Source organism: Eucyclogobius newberryi, unplaced genomic scaffold, assembly GCF_026437365.1.
Source record: "Eucyclogobius newberryi isolate DKJ021-1_F unplaced genomic scaffold, fEucNew1.0.hap1 SCAF_1, whole genome shotgun sequence".
Taxonomy (NCBI): Eukaryota; Metazoa; Chordata; class Actinopteri; order Gobiiformes; family Gobiidae; genus Eucyclogobius; species Eucyclogobius newberryi.
Window position 1 is genome coordinate 24,493,138 of NW_027315723.1, and position 12,340 is coordinate 24,505,477.

The window sequence follows — 12,340 nt, forward strand, 5'->3', positions numbered from 1 at the left end:
ATGTGTCTTTTTTGTGTGTCTTATGTGTCTTTTTTGTGTGTCTTATGTGTCTATTTTGTGTATTTTATGTGTCTTTTTGTGTGTCTTTTTGTGTATCTTATGTGTCTTTTTGTGTGTCTTTTTTGTGTGTCTTATGTGTCTATTTTGTGTATCTTGTGTCTTTTTGTGTGTCTTATGTGTCTTTTTTGTGTGTCTTTTTTGTGTGTCTTATGTGTCTTTTTTGTGTGTCTGATGTGTCTTTTTTGTGTGTCTTATGTGTCTTTTTTGTGTGTCTTATGTGTCTTTCTTTTTTGTGTGTCTTATGTGTCTTTTTTGTGTGTCTTATGTGTCTATTTTGTGTATTTTATGTGTCTTTTTGTGTGTCTTATGTGTCTTTTTTGTGTGTCTTATGTGTCTATTTTGTGTATTTTATGTGTATTTTTGTGTGTCTTTTTTGTGTATCTTATGTGTCTTTTTGTGTGTCTTTTTTGTGTGTCTTATGTGTCTTTTTTGTGTGTCTTATGTGTCTATTTTGTGTATCTTATGTGTCTTTTTGTGTGTCTTATGTGTCTTTTTTGTGTGTCTTTTTTGTGTGTCTGATGTCTTTTTTGTGTGTCTTATGTGTCTTTTTTGTGTGTCTTATGTGTCTTTCTTTTTTGTGTGTCTTATGTGTCTTTTTTGTGTGTCTTATGTGTCTATTTTGTGTATTTTATTTGTCTTTTTGTGTGTCTTTTTTGTGTGTCTTATGTGTCTTTTTTGTGTGTCTTATGTGTCTTTTTTGTGTGTCTTATGTGTCTTTTTGTGTGTCTTATGTGTCCATTTTGTGTATTTTATGTGTCTTTTTGTGTGTCTTTTTTGTGTATCTTATGTGTCTTTTTGTGTGTCTTTTTTGTGTGTCTGATGTGTCTTTTTTGTGTGTCTGATGTGTCTTTTTTGTGTGTCTTATGTGTCTATTTTGTGTATTTTATGTGTCTTTTTGTGTGTCTTTTTTGTGTATCTTATGTGTCTTTTTGTGTGTCTTTTTTGTGTGTCTTATGTGTCTTTTTTGTGTGTCTTATGTGTCTATTTTGTGTATCTTATGTGTCTTTTTGTGTGTCTTATGTGTCTTTTTTGTGTGTCTTTTTTGTGTGTCTTATGTGTCTTTTTTGTGTGTCTGATGTGTCTTTTTTGTGTGTCTTATGTGTCTTTTTTGTGTGTCTTATGTGTCTTTCTTTTTTGTGTGTCTTATGTGTCTTTTTTGTGTATCTTATGTGTCTATTTTGTGTATTTTATGTGTCTTTTTGTGTGTCTTTTTTGTGTGTCTTATGTGTCTTTTTTGTGTGTCTTATGTGTCTTTTTTGTTCGTCTTATGTGTCTTTTTTGTGTGTCTTATGTGTCTTTTTTGTGTGTCTTATGTCTTTTTTGTGTGTTTTGTGTCTTTCTTTTTTGTGTGTCTTATGTGTCTTTTCTGTGTGTCTTATGTGTCTATTTTGTGTATTTTATGTGTATTTTTGTGTGTCTTTTTTGTGTGTCTTATGTGTCTTTTTGTGTGTCTTTTTTGTGTGTCTTATGTGTCTTTTTTGTGTGTCTTATGTGTCTATTTTGTGTATCTTATGTGTCTTTTTGTGTGTCTTATGTGTCTTTTTTGTGTGTCTTTTTTGTGTGTCTTATGTGTCTTTTTTGTGTGTCTGATGTGTCTTTTTTGTGTGTCTGATGTGTCTTTTTTGTGTGTCTTATGTGTCTTTTTTGTGTGTCTTATGTGTCTTTCTTTTTTGTGTGTCTTATGTGTCTTTTTTGTGTGTCTTATGTGTCTATTTTGTGTATTTTATGTGTCTTTTTGTGTGTCTTTTTTGTGTGTCTTATGTGTCTTTTTTGTGTGTCTTATGTGTCTTTTTGTGTGTCTTATGTGTCTTTTTGTGTGTCTTATGTGTCCATTTTGTGTATTTTATTTGTCTTTTTGTGTGTCTTTTTTGTGTATCTTATGTGTCTTTTTGTGTGTCTTTTTTGTGTGTCTGATGTGTCTTTTTTGTGTGTCTGATGTGTCTTTTTTGTGTGTCTTATGTTTCTATTTTGTGTATCTTATGTGTCTTTTTGTGTGTCTTATGTGTCTTTTTTGTGTGTCTTATGTGTCTTTTTTGTGTGTCTTATGTGTCTATTTTGTGTATTTTATGTGTCTTTTTGTGTGTCTTTTTTGTGTATCTTATGTGTCTTTTTGTGTGTCTTTTTTGTGTGTCTTATGTGTCTTTTTTGTGTGTCTTATGTGTCTATTTTGTGTATCTTATGTGTCTTTTTGTATGTCGTATGTGTCTTTTTTGTGTGTCTTTTTTGTGTGTCTTATGTGTCTTTTTTGTGTGTCTGATGTGTCTTTTTTGTGTGTCTTATGTGTCTTTTTTGTGTGTCTTATGTGTCTTTCTTTTTTGTGTGTCTTATGTGTCTTTTTTGTGTGTCTTATGTGTCTTTTTTGTGTGTCTTATGTGTCTTTTTTGTGTGTCTTATGTGTCTATTTTGTGTATTTTATGTGTCTTTTTGTGTGTCTTTTTTGTGTATCTTATGTGTCTTTTTGTGTGTCTTTTTTGTGTGTCTTATGTGTCTTTTTTGTGTGTCTTATGTGTCTATTTTGTGTATCTTATGTGTCTTTTTATATGTCGTATGTGTCTTTTTTGTGTGTCTTTTTTGTGTGTCTTATGTGTCTTTTTTGTGTGTCTGATGTGTCTTTTTTGTGTGTCTTATGTGTCTTTTTTGTGTGTCTTATGTGTCTATTTTGTGTATTTTATGTGTCTTTTTGTGTGTCTTTTTTGTGTGTCTTATGTGTCTTTTTTGTGTGTCTTATGTGTCTTTTTTGTGCGTCTTATGTGTCTTTTTTGTGTGTCTTATGTGTCTTTTTTGTGTGTCTTATGTCTTTTTTGTGTGTTTTATGTGTCTTTCTTTTTTGTGTGTATTATGTGTCTTTTTTGTGTGTCTTATGTGTCTATTTTGTGTATTTTATGTGTCTTTTTGTGTGTCTTTTTTGTGTATCTTATGTGTCTTTTTGTGTGTCTTATGTGTCTTTTTGTGTGTCTTATGTGTCTATTTTGTGTATCTTATGTGTCTTTTTGTGTGTCTTGTGTCTTTTTTGTGTGTCTTTTTTGTGTGTCTTATGTGTCTTTTTTGTGTGTCTGATGTGTCTTTTTTGTGTGTCTTATGTGTCTTTTTTGTGTGTCTTATGTGTCTATTTTGTGTATTTTATGTGTCTTTTTGTGTGTCTTTTTTGTGTGTCTTATGTGTCTTTTTGTGTGTCTTATGTGTCTTTTTTGTGTGTCTTATGTGTCTTTCTTTTTTGTGTGTCTTATGTGTCTTTTTTGTGTGTCTTATGTGTCTATTTTGTGTATTTTATGTGTCTTTTTGTGTGTCTTTTTTGTGTGTCTTATGTGTCTTTTTTGTATGTGTCTTTTTTGTGTGTCTGATGTGTATTTTTTGTGTGTCTTATATGTCTTTTTTGCGTGTCTTTTTTGTGTGTGTCTTTTTTGTGTGTCTTATGTGTCTTTTTTGTGTGTCTTATGTGTCTTTTTTGTATGTGTCTTTTTTGTGTGTCTTATGTGTCTTTTTTGTATGTGTCTTTTTTGTGCGTCTTATGTGTCTTTTTTGTATGTGTCTTTTTTGTGTGTCTTATGTCTTTTTTGTGTGTTTTATGTGTCTTTCTTTTTTGTGTGTCTTATGTGTCTTTTTTGTGTGTCTTATGTGTCCATTTTGTGTATTTTATGTGTCTTTTTGTGTGTCTTTTTTGTGTGTCTTTTTTGTGTGTCTTATGTGTCTTTTTTGTGTGTCTTATGTGTCTTTTTTGTGTGTCTTATGTGTCTTTTTTGTGTGTCTTATGTGTCTATTTTGTGTATTTTATGTGTCTTTTTGTGTGTCTTTTTTGTGTGTCTTATGTGTCTTTTTTGTGTGTCTTATGTGTCTTTTTTGTGTGTCTTATGTGTCTTTCTTTTTTGTGTGTCTTATGTGTCTTTTTTGTGTGTCTTATGTGTCTATTTTGTGTATTTTATGTGTCTTTTTGTGTGTCTTTTTTGTGTGTCTTATGTGTCTTTTTTGTATGTGTCTTTTTTGTGTGTCTGATGTGTATTTTTTGTGTGTATTTTTTGTGTGTCTTATGTGTCTTTTTTGCGTGTCTTTTTTGTGTGTGTCTTTTTTGTGTGTCTTATGTGTCTTTTTTGTGTCTTTTTTGTGTGTCTTATGTGTCTTTTTTGTATGTGTCTTATGTGTCTTTTTTGTATGTGTCTTTTTTGTGTGTCTTATGTGTCTTTTTTGTGTATTTTATGTGTCTTTTTGTGTGTCTTTTTTGTGTATCTTATGTGTCTTTTTGTGTGTCTTTTTTGTGTGTCGTATGTGTCTTTTTTGTGTGTCTTATGTGTCTTTTTTGTGTGTCTTATGTGTCTACACAAATTGTGCTCTATAAATAAATTTGATTGATTGATTGAAAAGCCTTTAACTTAGAATCTTCAGGAAGTTGTCACCATGGTCGATTCAAACGTACAGAAAAGTACTTTACTTTTCAATCTGGTTAAACAAATTTAACAAAGTAGAAAGTACATATACTCGCTCTCAAATGTAGTGAAGTAAAAATAAACAGTATCTGATGTGAAATTGCCTTGAGTGAAGTGCAGATAATACTATTTATTTTGAACTTTGTTACTTTCCACCACTGATTATCCTGCAGTGCTTTGATTAGTGCACCCGGGGGAAGCTTTTAATGTTTATTATGAACATTACAATCACATTGGACAAACCAGATGCATTGTTTTGGGAGTTTTAGCAAGTGCTTATGTTCAAAAGAATGGAGTGTACAACGTGTTAGTTACTACCTTAAAATTATTTGAGTTTTCTTTTGAATGTGTTGCCATTAGTTTATCTTTCTAAATCTGCTGGTTTATGAGGCAGACCACGCAATCGCTGCTGCAGCAATCAAACCAAGGATCTTCTGGTTATGAGACAAGACTTCAAACCACTAAGGCACTGAGTACTTTTGAGAACCTGGTAAATATGGCAGTATTAAGCGTTCATTAGGAACAAATGAACAGTCTTCTGATCCATCCATTTATATGCATTTGCCCAGTGTGCTTAAATTGTGGATAGATAACAGGTATTTGGATTGATTTGATTGATTGAAGGTTGGTAAAAGGTTCTAACTAAGCGTTAGACAAAAGCAGAATAAGAATATGTCACCTGCAGCTGTGAGTGCAGAGGAAGGTGGCTGAACAGGACTTGATGAGGAGGACTTCCTCTGGTTCCATCTGGAGAAGACGAGCCCAAGTGATCCTGAGGGACAAAGAAGACATATATTATTATTACAGATACTTGAGCTATTCTCTATTATTGCATCGTAGCCTGCTATACTTCGTTCAACAAAAGCACTCAACTCATTCCACAATAATTCAGTTCATAACATAGACATAAAGTCCTGTATTCATGCACATGTGTGGGTGTGTTCAGTTTATCAGATCAAGAGTTAGAAGTGAGACAAAGTGAGTTAGAAGCACTTTCACACAGTTCTGTTTCTTACCATCTCCATGTTGGCGCTGGCTCGTGTCTGACCCAGTCCAGACTGAAGACCTGTCCTCAGGCTCTTCTTCTGCTGGCTGCAACACAAGAACAACAAGACTGCAAGTTTCAGACAAAACTGTACACAACATGGAAGACTACAGTTGTTACGATTGTTGTGAGAAAGAAGCTTTACAAAATCAAAACCGGCAGATGAAAAAGTGTATTGCTTTAGATGTACTTTTTAGGACTATAAAGTGAATTATAAAGACTAAACTTTGCTTATAAAATGGTCAAGATTATTCATTTTTCATAGTTCTTACGAATATAAAGTGAACTGATTTATGACATTATTGATTAACCCGATAACCTTGACATCCTGTTACGATGAAAGAAATTCCAAAGATGCATTTGTTTTATAAAACTTTAAATCAAGTTCTTGTAGAATAATGTCAGATTTATTTATCTACCCATATATCTACCTATATATCTACCAATCTATTTATTTACTTACTTACTTATTCATTTCTTTATTTTCACCATGGTAAACTACTACATCTCAGAAGCAGAACCAAAATACAAACCAGGACTTCCATAATTTCTAAACTATTTCCCAAAAACAAAAGCTATAAAGCAGAGTTTGGACATCTTTAGACGCTCACATTCATTCAGCTTCGGGTCAATCATTTTGGCCTTACCTTTGGTGCAGGAGGTGCTGATGTTGTAGCCCTCTTCTCGGGGACAGAGGTCTAATCATCCCCCGGTGGCGCCCTCTAGGGGACAGATCCCTCTTATAATCCCTGCTTCCTCCTGGAGAACTGGGCCTGGACAGTGGCGACAGCAAAGACAGGTGTCCTCTTCGGGGGGACAAGTCTCTCCGATAACTCCCGCCCCCTCCGATGTCCCGTTTGGGCGAAATGTGGCGTAAGGGCGAGATATCCCGGCGAGGAGACAGGTGTCCAGATCTGGGCGAGAGCTCTCGGCGCGGGGAGAGGTAGCGACGGGCCGAGGGCGACGAAGACGGGGAGACGGGCGAGGGGCATCCGGAGGTGTCCAAGCCCGGCGAGGAGAGGCGAGACGGCGTGCAAAGATCTGACGACGACGCAGAGAGTTCATCGTCCAAAGAGGGCGGAGCAAGGAGTCTATTCGCAGTCGTCCCGCGCTGGAATTGCTCCCGTGAGTCGATGGGGTACGAGGCCTGCGGCGTGATCTGGATGCTCGGGACAGTCGTGAAGTATCCGAACAGAGACGGAGGCGGTTTGGAGGAGTGTCCCAGGATGTCGGGACAGCCAGAGGGGTGAGACGTGTACGGCGACGGCAGCTGCGGCACCACGGAGGTGATGGACATAGCGGGCAGGCCGTACGGTTGGGGGCTGGTGGAGCGCGAGCGGGTTTTGGGCGTGGAGTCCCCGTCGTAGTCGTCCTCTTCGTCCTCCTCGTCCTCGTCCAGGTCCTCGCCGTCGGAGTCGTCGGCGTCGGAGAACTGGTGCGCCTCCTGGGAGGATCGGAGCTTTTCGGAGCGCCCTGAGCCCTCCTCCACGAGGTCTGGAAGAGAGAAAACACACAGCAAGTATTAGTCAAGAGGCTGGGTGATATTCATTTATTTATTTATTTGAATTAGGACAGTGAATATTAATCATCAAGCAGCTTCAACGTGAATATGTTAAGAGTTAATCCATTGTCTTAAAACATTAAACCTTCATTTGAGACACATAACTTGACATTACAATACATTAAACATTAAATATGAGACAGTTCAAAGAAAATGGGGATTATTTACAGAAAAAAACTGAAATTAAAAAAGCTTTTTCCCCCTAAATTATTTCGAATTTAGTTACTTATCAATAAATAAATACGGCTTTCAAATATGTATTTTTATGAACAACACGACTTTAAATCATTGCCTTTTTCACACAGTAAAATAGACAATCTTATTCCTCCAAAGTCAGAATTCTTCTCCTAAAAACCTGCTTTAACTGTCTGAGGACCTCTCGATTAAAAAGCCCAGAGCTGAACATTGACTATTTGAAACAAAAGGATCTTGTTTTGATTAAAATGTGATTAATTGCCCAGTTTTAGTTCACGCTGACGCAAGCTGAGCCTGCTGTGTATGATGTAGGTCAATGAGGAATATTCTGTGTCAAGTTATATTATTTTAGCCTAGATTGTGTAAAATAAAAAGCCTGGAAAATAAACCAGAGTGAAATAATGATTAATTAGGCTCACTGCAATATATTAATAAAATAAGATCAAAATCCAACTAGACCCCATGACCAAACGTAGTACTTTTTACTGCAAATGAAAAAAATGACCTAAATAACACACTTTTTGATCATTAATATTCCAAGTCTTATTAATGATGTGGTGGCTCATCAAACCTACGTCAAAGGCAACATTTGGAATGATTCACTTGTCTGTGGCTCTCAGCATAGGTTTCAAAATACAGCCAATGACAGAAAACCTTTGGACACTCCTGGTTTAATAATGGCAATACAACTAATACATAAAATCCATCCATTTTCTACCGCTTGTTCCCTTTTGGGGTCGCGGATGACTGGAGCCTATCCCAGTGAACTAATACATAAAATGTCCACAAAAAAAAGGGTTATTTCAAACACTCTTGAAACCACATTCCCACCATTTCACACCAATAAAACACCAACACAATGAACCAGAGCTGTTAAATTCACTTCAGATTTTCTTCGGAGCGAACGGCAGCCAAACGCATTTACAGTAGCTGCATAAGCACTGGCAGCCGACCAATCAGAACGCTTCTCTCAGACACGCAACCGTAAAAGTGTCTGTGATTGGTTGTAAAAGTTCATGTCGGGAACGAGGCTGGAAGGGCATTTATGAGACAGTTCAGCCGACAAATGGTTGTTTGTGTGTGAGTTGGTAATTCTTTTAAGTATTAAAAAGTATTTACATTTAGCAACATGTTCTTCAGTATTTTATCTACAAAAAAGTCCAATCCAGACCTCAACTCAACCAGAACGGATCCAAAAAACCAACCAACAAACTGCACAAAACGATGTAACTTGTCTGAGTCCGCCATCTGCTTGTCACCATGGAGATATAACGCTGTTCTTAGTATCTTTAACATCTACTATCTCCTCTCCACAGGCGTTTTATCTGACCACAGTTATTTACATGTGTGACTCAGGCTCGCTCTTCTGAACCCTCTTCTGAGGCTTTGGGTTCCATTAAACAGAGAACCAGCATTCACCCCGGGGGTCCCGAGTCAGAGTTAAAACAGAGGCTAACACAGAGCTGATGGTAAATGTTGTGTAACGGAGGATTTTACAGAGAGGAACCTGTTTGTGAACCACAGCAACGTTCGGGGGTTGTTTGGTTCAGGCGGAATAAAGAAGAGAACACCTTGTTTTTTTGCTTGGAGGGAGGACATGACTTGAACTTGACTTTTTTGTAATGAGCAAGAACTGAGCACATTTTCCCTTCTTATCGTTTCTTAAAAGACGTAATTATTTTCAGATGGTTGAGTGTGTGATGTCTGGAGAAAATGGATGCGAATGTTCCAGCAGATCTTTACACTTTTAAAGGAGCAGAATGTAACTTTTTGGTCAAGGGTCCACCACCTGCTTGTCTCCGTGGAGATGCTTTTGCTTTACACTTGTATCCATGGAGAAAAGCAGGTGACACTACCAGGCAGAGTTACAGGTCAGATTTGTGGAGAGGCGACAGTAAGAATATATGTTTTTTTAACGTGTGTGTGTGTGTGTTTTTTAGGAATAAAAAGATCTGTAATTGAATAAATCCAAGACAGATGATTTTAATGGTGTGGGACATTCAAGGCAAAGCAACAGCGTCGTCATGGATGGCTCACTAAATGACAGATGGTGGGCACGTTTTCTTTGATCTACTTCTGTTATTTTTCTGTACAACAGTAATTCGAGCAGTAAACGGTTGAATGAATAACTTGTATGACTCATGGGTCAAAACTAAAAATGTTTTATTCAGCTATTCATTGTATTTTTTGGGATAATCCTGCTTTAGGCATATTTTCTTCAATACATTGCACCTGAAAATGTGTTATTGTGAAGGAGCAGAAAAGTTACATAGTGCACCTTTAAATAACTCCTGGTTACGTCAAGGAGTGGGAATTATTGGCAAAAATGTATCTCTCAATATTTTTTTTTAATACAAGTATAAGTGTCCTGATATTTAGACAATATTGTGTCAATCCAACAGAAATGTGTTTAAACATTTGAACGTATTAGTCGAGGTTTAATTATCAGACAACTGTGAAAAATGAATCAATATAATTCAGAATGATCACTTTATTCCCTTATTTGAAAGTTAACAACACAACTTTTTTAAATGTTTATTCTCAATCAGCTCTTTTTGTATTTCTTCATAACAACATTCATGATATTATCTAAAATCAAATACATTGTCCACCCCTGGTTACTTCTACTCATTATAGTGAAGACTTTTTTTCCACTTTTATTTTCACATAACATGCAAACCTGTGTCTAGACTTTGTATTATTGGCACAAAGTATGTATTGTCTCGAGGTCCTGGGGCAAAATCAGCTGATACAAGTCAAAAACATGAAGTCAAAGGTTTCCCGTGCTTCTCACCTCCTTCATCTGCCTCCGTGTCCTCCACTGACGACATGGACACTCCCAGCTCCAGACACTTCTTCATGTGGGCCTTCGACTTCATGTGTTTCGTCAGATTTCCTGCAAAAAAAACCACCACGATTTTAACACCAAACATAATGTGGACGGTGACTTTCTTTCAAATGACATATAATTGTACCATTAATGATTTAATGAGTAATTAAATGGACGAACACAGAGGATGGTTTTCTTGTATCTCAAAAATCATGGGTCAGTGTGCTGTGTGAGCAGAGTGCACTCCAACCACAGACACAGCCATGTTTTGTTCATTAGTGAATGCGGATCTGAATACACGGTTGCGAAATATAGGGCATTCAATTGTACGCACTTACACAAAAGACAGACAAATATGATTAAAAATAGCGTTGTTTTTCAGTGTCACGAGAAGCAGTGGTGTTGACGCAGCTTGTGAAAAGATGCTGATGCCAACGTTGTTTAAAAAAAAAAAAATTGTAATAACCCAGCAGCATATTGCAAAATAATGATTGGGAAGCTAATTAAGTCTGTGATGTCACGCTTTGTCACATGGGAAAATCACAACAAGCCAATTTACAAACGTCACAGATGAAAGTGGGATTGATCACGTTTGAGTGCGCCCTTTTGTCCTCGGGGGTTACCATGGCGAACCAGTCACATTTTGATTTAGCAGACGTTAGATGTCATTCCTGTCGCAAGCTGCAATATCACTCTGACTAGAGTGGGCCATTAGGGGAAAGTTTCTTTTCCAGGGACACAACGTGCCACCGCTTCAGCTCACCCCTGTCGGTTCATGTATCAGCATATTTCTAAGAAGACGTATTATGCTTTCTTCTGTGACAATTATTTTACATTTTGTTCATTTTAGAACACAATATTGATGTAGAACAACAGTTATGTAAACGGGTCCATTGATTTCGAGCTCAAAACTGTGGAGTAGATTTAGGCTGCTTTTAAAAAAACAAAGTGAGCCACCACTCTGTACGACCTCTTTGCTCAGTTTGGTTTCCGTGTATCGAAGATAGGTGACTTTTCAGAGCAATGGTGTCTCGAATGCAGGACAACAAACATTATTCAAACATGTGTGAATTACACAAAGCACATACATTGTCAGCAACATGTCTCATTCATTCAAATCATTACATCAAAAACAAAACAAATGGCAAACTCTATCATTACTGTTCTCCTATTTTGCGTCGTTTGGGCTGCTACAAATTTCTCTCATACATGAATTTTGTCTTCTTAAAAACAAATAAAATGGCGTTGACTGTTAATTTAAAGACAATAAACAATAGATACCGTATTTTTTAAGTCATTAAATCATACCAGTTAACACAAAAATAGTCTAATTCTCTTCGTAGTCTGAACCTTCCTCAAAACCACAAGCTTTTCCTCTTGCTACAAAAACAACATTTAAGAAAAGACTGAATCTCAATAAAAATGTAATTTTTCAACAGTATTATTTCGCTATTTCAATTTGACGTATGCTGGATTTTGTTTTGATCGTCTTTGCTCTTCTGTTCTATTTCACCCAAACTAAATCAGTTGCTCAGCTCAGAAGTTTCTGTTTCATACGTTTTATCCTTGTGTCCTACCTTTTGTCTTGAAGGCGAAGTTGCAGTACTTGCAGACATACGGCCGGACGTCCGTGTGCGTGCGGATGTGTTTCTTTAACATACTGGGCTTTTTACATCTGATGCCACACTCCTCGCAGATGTATTTCCCTCGGCCGCGCCCGCGAACGTACACATAGTCCTCGTTAGATTTGTACCTGCAACGAAGACAAACACAGGAGGGTGAGGGTGGTTTTGTTTCAATCAAAAGTCTTCTGCCAAAAAAAAATGCACCGAACGCCCTTTATTATGTTTATTGAAGGTTTTAAATAGTAAAGATAATGTGTTTTTTTTTTTTTTTTTGCAACGTATTCTGTGTGTGTGTTATGGACAAATCTAAAGGATGAACTTTGTTGTGTCGAGATAAATAAATAAAAACTAATATAAATGCCCTTGCACTTTGTTGCTTGTGGTGCTTTGGTTAGGCCTGTTACAATCGAAATATGATATACTGCTAAAGAAAAAAACTATAATATTGAAACTTCTTTATGCCAACATTATTGATTGAACAATAACTTGATATAGTAATTATTGTGTTGAGTAATTCATCACATCAGACCAACGTTCAAGACCCTTGAGCAGGGATCTCAATCATAAAGCAAAAATAAGTCTAAAATGGAGGTTATTTCAAATGCC

General features: G+C 36.5%; 1 protein-coding gene across 1 annotated transcript in view; it reads right to left on the bottom strand.

The window, feature by feature from the left end:
• The window catches only part of hivep2a (HIVEP zinc finger 2a), a 104,263-nt gene that overhangs the window by 3,972 nt on the left and 87,951 nt on the right, over nucleotides 1-12,340 (bottom strand). Inside the window, exons 13-17 of the mRNA XM_072440658.1 lie at nucleotides 11,687-11,862; nucleotides 10,074-10,175; nucleotides 6,171-7,017; nucleotides 5,495-5,570; nucleotides 5,158-5,250 (exon numbers count right to left, since the gene is read on the bottom strand). Coding sequence (XP_072296759.1) covers nucleotides 5,158-5,250; nucleotides 5,495-5,570; nucleotides 6,171-7,017; nucleotides 10,074-10,175; nucleotides 11,687-11,862 — 1,294 coding nt within the window. The remainder of the gene's footprint in view (nucleotides 1-5,157; nucleotides 5,251-5,494; nucleotides 5,571-6,170; nucleotides 7,018-10,073; nucleotides 10,176-11,686; nucleotides 11,863-12,340) is intronic.